The 12,803-nt window shown below is 44.9% G+C and overlaps 2 protein-coding genes across 3 annotated transcripts; one reads left to right on the top strand and one right to left on the bottom strand.

Annotated features, from left to right (window-relative positions):
* Nucleotides 1–1,729: 1,729 nt before the first annotated feature.
* LOC125761525 (coiled-coil domain-containing protein 174) lies at nucleotides 1,730–10,964 on the bottom strand. The gene is made up of 4 exons (XM_049422735.1): nucleotides 10,840–10,964; nucleotides 10,347–10,771; nucleotides 9,880–10,268; nucleotides 1,730–3,782 (listed from the first exon to the last, which is right to left on the bottom strand). The coding sequence occupies exons 1-4, from the start codon at nucleotides 10,879–10,881 to the stop codon at nucleotides 2,662–2,664; spliced, it is 1,977 nt and encodes a 658-aa protein (XP_049278692.1). The 5' UTR covers nucleotides 10,882–10,964; the 3' UTR covers nucleotides 1,730–2,661.
* A 33-nt stretch (nucleotides 10,965–10,997) lies between these two features.
* On the top strand, nucleotides 10,998–12,796 carry LOC125761537 (alpha-1,3/1,6-mannosyltransferase ALG2). Of its 2 annotated transcripts, XR_007418114.1 has the most exons (3): nucleotides 10,998–11,088; nucleotides 11,166–12,505; nucleotides 12,576–12,796. XR_007418114.1 is itself a non-coding variant. In XM_049422749.1 (2 exons), exon 2 carries the CDS (start codon nucleotides 11,168–11,170, stop codon nucleotides 12,407–12,409), a length of 1,242 nt encoding a protein of 413 aa, XP_049278706.1. In that variant the 5' UTR covers nucleotides 10,998–11,088; nucleotides 11,166–11,167; the 3' UTR covers nucleotides 12,410–12,796. The 2 variants fall into 2 exon arrangements, 1 of the variants encoding a protein (XP_049278706.1); XM_049422749.1 differs by having other exon boundaries at nucleotides 11,166–12,796.
* The last annotated feature ends 7 nt before the right edge of the window (nucleotides 12,797–12,803 follow it).

Below are 12,803 nucleotides of genomic sequence, written 5' to 3'. Positions count from 1 at the left end.
AGCACTCGAGATCGATTCAGGAACTGACCGGACCGGAGGGCCTCGAAGACGAACGAGAACCTCTTAAATAAATCTCAATTACGACGACACGGGGCTACGGTAAATAGCTTCTCACGTTTCATCGTTTGCCTTCGGTTGGTTGGTGCTCCAGTCGGGACAACCCGATTCCCAATTACCGAGTACCGAGCATCACGAGATGGGAATCTGCGTCGATCTTTGAAAGAGTTCCCCGCCATCCAGGCCAACCAAACGAACACACGGACGGAGACGCGCGATTATTGCTCAATCATTTCGTCATTTTTCATTCATTCATTCGTTTCCATCGGCAGTCGCTACGGCCACAGACACCTACCCTTTGGTACACATCTGCTGCCGGCCGTGGTCGTTTAAAGTGCAATTTTATTTCTTTAAATCAACCCCTCGCCAACATGATGTACTGTGTCGAAGAAGAGCCCCACGAAATGCAAATCCAGTGGTTGGCATGTTTGAAGCACATTTGGTGTTTGTGGGTTTTCTGGTGGTAGAATCTCTCAGCTGACAAAAAAACCCGTTAAATGGAAATTAGTGGAATTCTTAGAAGATTTACATTTCAAAATTTGAATAGCACGTGGCGCGACACGGTTTGGGGGTGAGTTTTTTTGAGAATATGTTGAACCTAAAATTCTATTAACACGATCCATTTAAGAAGCTTTTTAGCAGGAAAATTGGCTTTAATGTATCTTTCATGTGATATTTTCTTTTTAAGCATACGCCCCAAACGGTGTGTGGTTACCGGGACAAGGTGCGGCTTGGGGTATGGTAAGAGAGTAACAACAACCGTTGAGTCATTGCCAGCGCTTACCCGGTTTTGCACCGTAGTCAGCATAGTCGTTCTATGATATGTTGTATGATGTATGCTATCAAAACATTTCTTCGAACTTGAGCTCAACAGCGCGCGAATGAAGGTTTTTCGTTATTACGCTGCTGTGTTTTTTTCTCCCGTATTCCTTTCCTAGAGCATCATATTTCTATCCCGCAGGGTGAAAACGGGACAGGGAAGGGAGCAGAGAGGAGAAGGTTTTTTTTTGCATAACAGAGACGCCCAGAAGAGGATTTCAGTTTTCATTTCCCGTAATTAAATGATGCTGTGCCTCGCTGCATGTAAGAGGGAACACGGTGGTGTTCCTTCTGCTGAAACATATGCCATGCGTAATAAAAACATCGCTCATCGTCTTTACTCAGAAAGCATGCCGTTTAAATGGCTGTAAATTGCAAAGAATTCGTTTAACTTTACATTTTTGGAAGGAAATTGATAGAAAGTTAAAACATAACCCGTACAAGGGATGTGTGATGCTTGTTATGGAGGCTGTTGTGATGTACTATTTCCCTGGTGAATAAGATCTTCTAATATTCCTAACTAAATAATCGCTTGTTTGATAGTTAAACAGATCGCGTACTAACGTATCGCCGTAACGTCGTTCTTATTTTTGTATTTTGCAGCATTCCTTTGGTTGGTGCAGTTGGCCGATGCCAGGAAGTGTTACATTTGTGGCGAAGGAGCTGATGGACCGTTCAGGACGCTACCGACGCATCACGGCCAAAGCAGTGTGCCAACCGTGGAAGGCACATGCGAAGACTTCCGGCCAGAGGAAAAGTATGCCTTTGACTGTCCACCAACGTACACGAGCTGTTTGACGCAGGTTGATGGTAAGTTAGTTCGTAAACCGTTAACCTTTTGGCTAATGAGCTACATTTGACAAATTTTGGAAGCACTTTTAAGCATCCGACCAACCAACCAACCGGTTTGGACCAGTGTTCGGAAGGAAGCTGAAGGTTTTATCATCACAAACATAATCGTAAAACAGATTTTTAAATCGGTTCATGTGCTTGTGACGTGAACCGACCCTTAACCGAACAGTAGAGATAGACCTCTGTCGCATCTTCGTTGGACACGATGGGCAAGATGCTACGTTACGATTATGATGGTGACAAAAACGATAATGATCATGACACTACGGACCATCTAGCTATCGGTTGGTTGATGCGAGCGACGATGCTGACGATGATGATGATGATGATGATGGTAAGAGATTATTCGTAACTAACATGAAGCGAGAGAGCCACTCGAGAAAAGATACAAATGACAAGTGCACTCGAGTGTTGCCTGCCCTGCATCGGGTACACATGCATGTTACTCTGACCGGGGTATGCTACCATTCGCGCTTAACCTCCGACCGGACGATCCAGCGTGTGGCTTTTTACACGAGGATGGCTTTTTTAGCTGCTCATTAAAACACATAGTTGGCCACGGCGGTACTGAGGTAATATACCACAAGGAAGAGGAAAGAAACAAACCGACTAACGGCCGCCCGAAAACGCTAAGCTCTGTGTGTTGTATGTCGAAGGACAGCTAGCAGGGTATTGGTTTGGTCTCTCGTTTCCATCGTGTACGGGCGAAATGTTTACTATACTACTTGCTATAATGTTCACTACGGCGCTGGATTAAATGTAGCTCGCAGCAAAAGTACATTCAAATGAAAATTATCATTACTACGACATTTTAATCACTTACGATGCTTGTGTATGCTTAAAGTATAGTTCCAGCTAGGTACTACTGCTATATCTTTCAGGAAACATACGAAATTGCTGTTATCATTTGCTCTCTCTATTTATTACACTCTCTCAATAGTCTGCATTTGAAGTCCAGCGATTTTTGGTTCCCGGACCACCTGATTTGTCCGATTGGTTTCTCAAAAACTTCAATCCCGCCTCAATGGAAGCCTCCAGATTGGTTCTACTTGCCGGACCGTCCGCTTTCGATTGTCCTGGACGATTGCGCCGCATTCCGGCACCATCCGATGGTCCGTAGTAATCGTACGTTGGTGGAGGTTCTATTTCAACTCCTCGTCTTTCCGGCACGAGAGGTTCCTTCCTTCCCGTATCGGGTGCCTCCGTGTCACTTAGCTCGTTGACAATAGGCACCGGTGTTGGTTGCTTTGCTGGCGTTACCATTTCAACCGCGTTCAGATTGCGTCGCTTCAGCTCCTTCTTGGGTGGATTTTTTTTCGTAGTGAAAAACAGAGATTTTTTGGCAGAGTCTTCTTGCTCCGGCAGTGGAATGTCCTCCAGTAGCGCACTAGAAGAATTTCCCATCATCATCATCGATGGCACTGGGCCGACAATTATTTCCTCGTTATCATTCGCATCGGAAGAGTCGCTGTCCACATCGGAACGTGTCGTGGGAAGTTGTGAATGTTTCCATGGGAATGGATTGATTTTTTCCGATTGACCGACAGGTGGTGGCGCAAATTCGGCATTCCGTTCGCTACGCTTCTGTTCGTTCCATTCGTGCTGCGATAGGATGAACCGTTCCTTAGCTGGAACCCACTCCTTATTCTCGGCATTTTGTTCCTTTCCTTCATCCCACGGACGGACATGATCTGCCCGGTCGCGCTCTCTGCGCCGTTCTTCCTTTTCCTTCTTTCTGCGCTGTTTCTCTTCTGCCTTGCGTGTGCGCTTTTCTTCCGCCTGATCAAACAGCTGATCGGACTCTTTGTTCTTCCGACTTTCCTCCTCCTCCTCCGCTTCGTCCTCTGGTGGTAAACCTTGGCGTGCTCGTTGACGGGCACGGGCAGCTTTTACCCTATCGGCTATAAGTTTGTCACGTGCCTTTCGCAATGTTTCCCGTTCCTTTTGCGCTTCCAGCGTTGACTCACGTATCGAATCCAGTTCGTCCCGTTGCCGGTTACGTTCTTGCTGGTCGGTGGAAAATGCATAGTATCCAACGCCATGCAATCGTGCCTCTAGAGTGTGGGGTATAGGGAACGGATAGAGAAGAATTATTAATTGTAACAAGCAATTCAGCTGGGGTTTAGCGTTCTAAGGGAAATCACACGGAGTGGCCAATTATAGTAAGTGAAAAAGGAAGATAGTAAGCGGTAAGTTTTAACGAAATTGATCCTCTCCGTTTCGTCTCATTCAAAATATGAATATTAATATGAATAATATTACATTCACAGTCCGGTTGCGTATGCTTAAAATGGTCATGCCTTTGTTTCCTTCTAGAATTATTCTCCTAGCTAGACAAATTCCAAGCGAGTTTAAAAGATTCAGCACCGGTAGAGATTTTTGCCGCGGAAGTTTTTAATTAAATTACTCCTTATCACCCTTTTCGTCGTCATCGTCACCAGTTGGTAAGCTTTCTCCTTTTGGCAGTTCAATCTTTGTTTCCATTCCAAGCTTTCGAGGCTAGTCGGAACTCGGTAGTGCACCCTTGCCACAGCTGGTCAGTAACAGTGGGTGAGAAATTGGGCTGCGAGAGTGAAAATTAGTTTGTACGGACATAGAACGAACACCGGCGGTACAGGGTGAGGACCACATTTATTACATTATATTGTTTCTGTTTGCCATCATCGACAGACGACCACACAGCATGTTGCAATAACTGGATGTTTTACAAGGGTTAAATACCAGCGCCACACACAATCACACGACACCGAACACCGACAAAGAGCGGACGATTAAATGGGATTTTATCCGGCAAACCGGGATTTTATTTCCACTTTTAATCGCCGATTATTGTCACTAAATGTGACTCCAATGTTTGACCATTGGTGCTTTTGAAATTGGTTCCCACCGGTGCCGGTTGGTTTTGCCGGTTTTTCACAACTTTGCAATCCAATTTGCGTCATGTCGATTATCCAATATTGTTTTGTGTTTTGGATGCTGATGAAAAATGGTCCCTCTTTTTGGGGTTTTTGGGCAACGTAACCGGAGGACGCAACTTTTTTGCTGTTATGTACATTAACTCGTTTATCATCCGATTTATGCTTATTTTCTTTAAAAAAAAAACTCCTACTATCTGAGCTCAGGATCGTCGGCAAGGCAAACGAAAATAAAAAAGTACCCTAAAGCAGTTGTAACAGCAACCAGCATCATCGTATATCGCTGCTCTGTTTCGTCAGTATGGCGGGAAAACTTTCCATTCACCTTGCCAGGAAACCGTGAAGATGTGAGACTTCCAGTCCCACCAACCGTACCGTAACGATGCTCTGTGCTTATGATGCGCTTCTATCTCGCCCAAGAAAACTTCGTTCACAGTTGAAACTTTTCCCCATTTTGGGCATAGGCCTCTCTTATGCTTCTACTTGCTTGTAGCGGTGTCTATCAGTGTCTGGAGTTCGTTTTCGCTTCGCTTATCGGCAAGACAAACCGCTTTCATTAACACAACCGGGGACAATCGGGAAGGTAAGGCGACAGGGCCAGAAGTCGCAACGAAAGTGAAGAAACAAATAAGCAAAAGCGCACCAGAAACAAATGCCTAAAACTCGACGCAAACCAGAGGTATTACTGCCAAGGAGAAGACCTTGCATACCCCGTGCTAAGGATGTCATTTTCCTTACCTTTACCAGAACTTGGCAGCAGGTTGGCTTCCTTCCTTCCCAAATACTTCCTATCGGGTTCTGGGAGTTACTTCACGTCTTTTGCATCTCGCTTTTTCTACACCCCCGGTGGAGATGCTTCAAACAAATCATTATCAACAACAGACTTTGATGCTTCTCGGAGGTATATCGTGAAGCAGGGATCACTACGGCAAAGGAAAAGGCGTGCAATCTTAATAATCACATACATGCATGTGACGGAGTGTGTTTTTGCTACAGTAAAAAGCTTACGCTAAACACCCATACCGCAGGGGGAACGGGAAAAGTAAATTTAATTTTAATGATATTCCTTTCAAAAAAGCTCCATCAACAGCTTCCAACGTCGAGGACGCCTCTACGGGAACACGTTCGGGAGACTTTAGAAAGGGAAAGGCAAAATATGTCAGGGAGGACGATTCCTGTGTTCGATGTGACACATTGAAAATCGCGCAAATGGTATGACATCTTAATGGACCTCGCTTGTCTTGTCTCTTGGTTTCACACACCGAACTCCCGGTCCTTTCATTTGCGCGTCGATGTGGATTTATGCCTGGGATATTTCATGTACATGTGCTCAAGAGCCTTTCACTCTCTCTCATCAGCCAGTGTGTGTGATTCTAAAACCCTCGCCCTCGCGATGGCCTATCCTACTGCTGGGCTGGGGCCTGGGTACAGCGTGCGTATGGCTGCGGACATTGCCAGGCTCGTTCCCGTGGTCGATGACAGGATTCATTTTTAATGAAGATTGAAAGTTTATTAGTTCTACACGCACTCGTTCGGTCCGGGATGAAGCTACACCGTTAAACCGGAAGGGACTGGGTCACTGTTTGTGTGTCTGTACGTTGGTTCCGTTTACCGGAAACGGTTGGCGGCTTTATGAACGTCGGTATATGTTATACGCAGATAAAGAAAGTATTTTACCATTATAAAAATTATCACAAAAATTAAATTGAACATACTGATTAAAAAAATTGAAAACCCCATTGAAAAAAATAAAAAAATAAAAAAGTGCTTGGTTGAGAAAAACTATATGCAAAATATAAAAAATACATAATCAATTAAACGACCAACACGAAGGTGACTACAGGAGGGCACTTCTTATTCTAACGAAGTTATAAACAAAGAAGCACAGAAAAAAATCATTTTCGTTTGGAAACCCGGTTTACCCTTGTTTGAAATCATGCAATAAAGCCATTCACAAGCGACGTACGGTTTTGCAAAGAAAATCCTTTTTTCCTATCGCGTGGAAAAGCACGTGCCCGTTTTCTGCCGATTGGTAGTAAAAGTCAGCACTTCAATTGTAATTTCACATGTAAATTTCTGTGAAAGGAAGCAGCGTTCCCTCCTACAAAACGCCTTGACGTCCTTGTATTTTACGAGGAAAAATAAAATCTTTTCCGCCTTTAATATTCCCCTAGTGAATTTTCTTTGCCTGCGATGGTTGCATTAGTCACCGACCGGTAGGGCAATTTACTGCCCTCTAATTGTAGCGTTTGTATTTATGCTGGCTTGACTTGACCAATGAGTAATGGGGGAACCAGCGTGTTTAAGATATCATCTGATTTGCGATTTGTTAGCCGACGACATATGAATGTTCTTCTGGAATTTAATTTCACATACATCTTTTCCTCTTCTTTCTTCACTTTCTGTCAGGTGAAATCGAAATACGCACATGTGGCGAAAGTCTGGCCATTAACGATTGCAAGAGCGCCAACAGTATCGACTACTGTTATTGCAGCACGGATCTATGCAATCAGTTGACCCGTACCGAGATCCGTCGTTCTATTGAAACGGCCCTAATGCATGCACATCATCGGAACCGTCTCGGTGGTGGTGTCGGTATGCATCATCAACCGCCACCAAACAACAGCGACGATGAGGATATGGCCGAATCATCCGGAATGGATGGCGATCGTAGCGAGACGCATCGTACCATCTCGTCCTCACGTTCCTCCTCCCAGCAGCAGCCACACCATCATGATATGCTACACAATGGCGGTGCAATCGGGGCCCCGGGACATCGTGATGTTACGACGCAAATTACTATAACGCTCAAACCGGTGGCGACATCGGCCGATCGGCGAAGCAAGGATAACAGTGCCACAAGTGACTCCAACACCACCGCATCCGATCGAAGCAGAGAAAGCAATGCAATTCCTAGTACCAGCAGCTCGCCGTCGTCCTCGGTGCGTTTAGGATCACTCATTGTCAGTTGTTGCGTGCTGCTGCACGTTACGTTGCAGCAACTATCCTACTAAACCGTGATCTAGTTGAACACCACAAACACATCCCTGTGGATTGATGTGATTCGAAAAATTTGCAAACGCGCCGTACACGACTGCATTCCAAGAATGAAGCAACACCGGCCACACTAAGCACTGGTGCCGACACGATAGTGATTTGGTTTTTGCGCGATGCTGTGAAGGATGCTATGCGTCTTCGTCGTCATTGTCCAGAATCCGAAATTTTGACACAAATGAAAATAAAACCATACTAATGGGTGCGAGTTTTCTTTTGCGTGTGCGTAGTAGTAAGTAGAACGATAGTGTCCCCGCTAACCCGGCGTATTCGGTGGAGCTTGCAATTCGATTAGTAAATTAATAAACATGTTTCACGACGCCAAATGCGCTTGAGCGCGCATCAGCAGAGCGACACTATTGCACGACGCACCGTGCATACATTCTGGTGCCATGTCAGCTGAAAGCAGCGGCAAAAAGTTGTCGCATTTCGGTCGACCTGTTGTGCCACTAGTCCTCCCTCTCTTTGTTGCACTGCCCGGGCCCTGAAGGCTTGATAAGGATGTACATAATTGTAAATAGTGAAAAAGCCACTGAAGCTACACTACTAATGACCACTTTTTGCTTCGACGTCGTAGACGAAGTAAATCTATCATGTATTTTATCGTAAATTACTTCTTCTCATTCCATCCCTCAGCTAAAAGAAAATGCAATATGTAGAGAATAGTAGAGAAGGTAAAGTAAAAAGGGACGACCAGAGAGAAAGAGGTTTGGATAATCTGCAAGTAGTAGGAAGTGTAGTTTTGTGTATCTTCCCACCTCGAACAACCCTCATCCCCTAGATACCCAAAGGAGCTCAGCTCGAGGAACGAGGGTTTATTTTGTGTTTGCTCAACCATCCCAACATTCTTCCACTGCTACGATTCTGGCGACTATTGTACAATCGTTGTCGTTCTTATTAATCTTAAAATCAGCTAAAACAGCTAAACATTACATCGGCTCTACCAAGGGACGGCAAGAAGATACACACACGCGCGAATAAACGCGGACAGTATTGCAATAAAAGGAATGAGCAAATGGTTAATACTCTAAGCGGAAAATAAACCAGTTCGAAAACAGCTTGGTTAGAAAATTACAAGAGAAAACAGACATATAAATGTAAGCGATGTTCGAATTACACCCGCACAATTATAAAAGTAGACAACAGGGAAGCGCCACTATACTTCCCTTCGAGGGTAAAAAACAGAAAAGGGCGCAAACGGTTACGTTGCTTGAAGATGCAAGCATGTGTTGTATTAGATGTTAGAACTAGCCCGGATTGTATCGATTAAAATATCCCGAAAATTATAGATCGATTCAACGGTGAACCGAAAATAAAAATTCCCGCAAGATGGACTAATGTGGAAATTGTAGTTTGAACGAAACGGAGGAAGACTTTGTGGAGGAGGCGTACCGTGAAATATCACAATGAATGTTTTCGGGTGACGATGACAAGCCGGTAAGCATAGCACACATTTAAAGGTACGGAGTACCGCCGGTACTATTTCCGACAGCGTATTATGCGTCCAGCAATAAGTGGATCTGCAAATTATCACTAACAACTAACGCGTTGACCGTCGACCAGGGGGGGAAATGCAAATTTGCATAACAACTTTCGGAAGTGCGTATTTGCCGCCACTGACGAGCGTTTTAACTCGTGTTCTACATGAAACCGGAGTAGTTCAATCGTGCCAGATTTAACAGATACCCCTTATGGATGTGTATTCACATCCACCGCCGCTTAGTGGAAAAATGAACGGTCACGATAAGCTAGCGAGATATGGATCTCTTCATCTGCAAGCGTGTGATACATTTTACCCTTGTGCAAAGCGCTGCAAATCAACTCCATTGGGACAATTGTAGTTGGATCTTTATTCGAGCAAATTCGAATCGATCCATCCGGTCGTTTTGGATTCCCAACCAGTACAGTTCTCTGTGCGTAAGTTCTGTTAAGATTGAATCAATTTACAAAAACGATCGATGCGATACTTTTGCTCTGTTTTGCTATTCTGTTACGAATAGCAATTGTTGTCAATTGTTTAAGGTCTTTGGCCAAAATAATAGAAGTTAAATGATCGATGCTAACCACACGCTCGGGTACATTTAATACTTATATCAACTTCATTTCGAAAACGCCAGAATAGGAACTGGTTTCCGGGACACATTGTAAAGACAAAGAAACGAAAATAAACTTTTGCACTTACCATCAAACAGCACATCCTGGTAGTGTACGGAACCTTTCTCCAGATTCGTTTCTTCCTGTTGAATCCATTGCTCTTTCATCTCGCGGAACCTTTCGCCAATATCTGTAACGCCGGTCGGACCAATTGCGGGAGGCATTGGACCCACAAGTTCACCTTCCTCTTCTTCCATGGCATCTTGATCATTGGTGATTTTATCCTGCTTGGTGCCCTCAATGGACGATTTCGCTGCTGCAGCGTTTTCTGTAGACGGACCTCCTTGCATACCTTCTCTACGGTGCACATCACGCGGACCCATCGATTTGGAAAGTTCTCTGTCCCGTGCTAAGCAAGCTTTCAAATCCTCCTTTAGACACTTTCTCGTACGTCCCAAACAATCGGTGTATTCAACCCTGCAATAAGAGTAAAATATGTTAACCGTTTGTAACCCTATCGTCCTTTGTGTAATATTGCAGAACCAAACTCCTTACCATTTGTTATCCCCACTTTCGTCTCCTTCACTTTCGGATGAACTAGAGCTCACACTGCTCTCGGGGGCAGATTCGTCGGATACGCTGTAAGCTGGCTTAATGTCTTGCTTCTTTTTGTTGAACATTACCAAACTGTTTTCGTCGCTGTTTAGCGATCCTCCAGCGGCAACCATCCGGTCGTAATATTTCGCTTTCGCTTGTAACATTTGCTTCGACCTAGCGAGCTGTGCAGAATCTTCCAGTTCTGTAACAACGGGTTTTTCCTTAGATTTATCTTTCTTCTCCCGACGTTCTTTTCGTGTTGTGGATTCATGTTTCTCTGCTTTTGGGGCTCTTTTCGGTACAAAATCTTCAATAGAAGTTGATGCTTTGGCTCGTCCTACTTCCTCCTGTTTGCGAAGCAGTTCTGCTTTTAAGCTAAGCAGCTAAACGTAATATTCAATCAGTACGCTAGTTCACTGGAGTATATTATCACTATTTATAGCATACTTACGGAAGATTTATCAATTTCTATTTTACGGTTTGGATCGTTCATGGTTTGTTGTGCTGTTTGTTGTGTGTTTATGTTTCGCTATGACAGTTGCACCGCATCTATCAGCTGATTGCGGGGCACGTTCACACAGTGTGTTTTGTTTTGCATGACAATTGTTTGACAGTTTTCTTTGGCTACACTTTTTTCTGTTTTGCTGGCAGACAACACGTATTTGCGGTTTTTGCAGAAGACTTGGACTTTTTTTGAGAGGTAAGTGTTCGTTTTGTTTTTATTGTATTTCAATTGTTGGCCCTGTTAAGTAAGACTTTTGCGATCACTTCGTGCAGGAATGGTGCGTATCTTGTTCGTTCATCCGGATCTGGGCATTGGCGGTGCCGAACGACTGATTGTGGATGCTGCGCTAGCTTTGCAAAGCAAGGGGCACACTGTCAGCTTCCTTACTAACCATCACGACCCAAACCACTGTTTCGATGAGACGAAAGATGGACGGCTGCCGGTAATGACGGTTGGCGATTGGCTCCCGAGGGATATCTTTGGCAAGTTTTATGCCGTGTGCGCCTACATTCGCATGATGTACGCGGCCTTCTACTACAGTCTGTTCATGTCGAAAAAAGAACCGGTGGATGTGGTTTTCTGTGATTTGATTTCGCTTGGCATTCCCATATTTCGGCTGGCACGACCCAACCCCAAGATACTGTTCTACTGCCATTATCCAGACCAGCTGCTGTCCAAGCCGGGCAGTCTTCTCAAGCAGTACTATCGCATGCCGCTCAATTACCTTGAGGAAGTAACTACGGCTCAGGCAGATGGCATTCTGGTGAATAGTAAGTTTACTAGTCGAGTATTTAAGGAAACTTTCAAACGGATTGCAACCGATCCGGATGTGCTGTATCCGTCACTAAACACTCGATTCTTCGACGAAACTTACATCGACGAGTCAGACCAGGTGGTTAAGCTACCGAACGATGCTTTCGTGTTTCTTTCGATAAATCGTTACGAGCGCAAGAAGAACCTCCCGCTCGCTTTGCACGCTTTCAAGGCGCTGCAGGAATTGGTATCACCAGGCGAGTGGCACAAGGTGTGCCTAATTATGGCCGGCGGATACGACGATCGGGTGATGGAGAATGTGGAGCACTACGACGAATTGGAGGAGCTTGCTGAAGATATGCAGATACGTGCCAAAGTACGTCTACTGAAGTCTCCCACCGACCGCCAAAAGCTGTCCCTGCTTCAGCGCGCACAGGCACTAGTTTACACGCCGGAGTTCGAGCATTTCGGAATCGTTCCTTTGGAGGGAATGTACCTCTCGAAACCAGTAATTGCAGCCAACAGTGGTGGTCCACTGGAGACCATCATCAACGAACAAACTGGATTCTTGTGCGAGCCCGTCCCGAAGGAATTTGCGACCGCGATGGCAAAGCTGGTGAAGGATGATAAGCACTGCGAACGAATGGGAGCCATGGGACGGAAGCGGGTGCAGCAAAGGTTTTCGTTCGAGGCATTTAGTACCAAGTTGGACAACGTTGTTACCGATCTGATTCAGCGAGATGGCGAGAAAAAGTTCAAATAGCATAGGTGGTGCCTGTTGCTTTCCACATTGCTGGCGATCCATGGTGTGCCCGGATTTGGCTATGACTACCCGTGGCATCCCATGTTTAAATTTCACGTGGGTCGATACAATGGCTAAAGCGACTGCAATGAATTTCTATGTAAATTACGTATCTCTCTTGTCGCAGGAATATCCATGCGGCGCATATTTATACAGTCCATGATATCTTAACGCACGAAGTTATTGTGATTAGCCAGCGTAGTAGTGAGACGAACTAGTTCCAGTAGATTATCAAGTTGTAGTTGATGTTTTAGCTTTCACAAATAAACTTCTAACCAAAAGCTTCTACCGTCCGGCATCATTTCGACCGCGATGGTGAGGAAGTTTCGTATTTTGAATTCATTCAAATAGCAAT

The sequence above is a fragment of the Anopheles funestus genome, chromosome 2RL (genome assembly GCF_943734845.2).
Source record: "Anopheles funestus chromosome 2RL, idAnoFuneDA-416_04, whole genome shotgun sequence".
Classification (NCBI taxonomy): domain Eukaryota; kingdom Metazoa; phylum Arthropoda; class Insecta; order Diptera; family Culicidae; genus Anopheles; species Anopheles funestus.
The sequence above is the reverse complement of the archived record's forward strand: the minus strand, read 5'-3'. Positions and strand labels throughout refer to the sequence as shown.

Bases quoted from the DNA above. Each gene is read 5' to 3' on its own strand.
- LOC125761525 (XM_049422735.1), bottom strand. From the start codon at position 10,881: ATGAACGATCCAAACCGTAAAATAGAAATTGATAAATCTTCC. The intron at 10,772-10,839 runs GTAAGTATGCTA...TATTACGTTTAG, and splicing joins TAGAAATTGATAAATCTTCC to CTGCTTAGCTTAAAAGCAGA. The intron at 3,783-9,879 runs GTAAGTGCAAAA...CCCACACTCTAG, and splicing joins CCAGGATGTGCTGTTTGATG to AGGCACGATTGCATGGCGTT.
- LOC125761537 (XM_049422749.1), top strand. From the start codon at position 11,168: ATGGTGCGTATCTTGTTCGTTCATCCGGATCTGGGCATTGGCGGTGCC.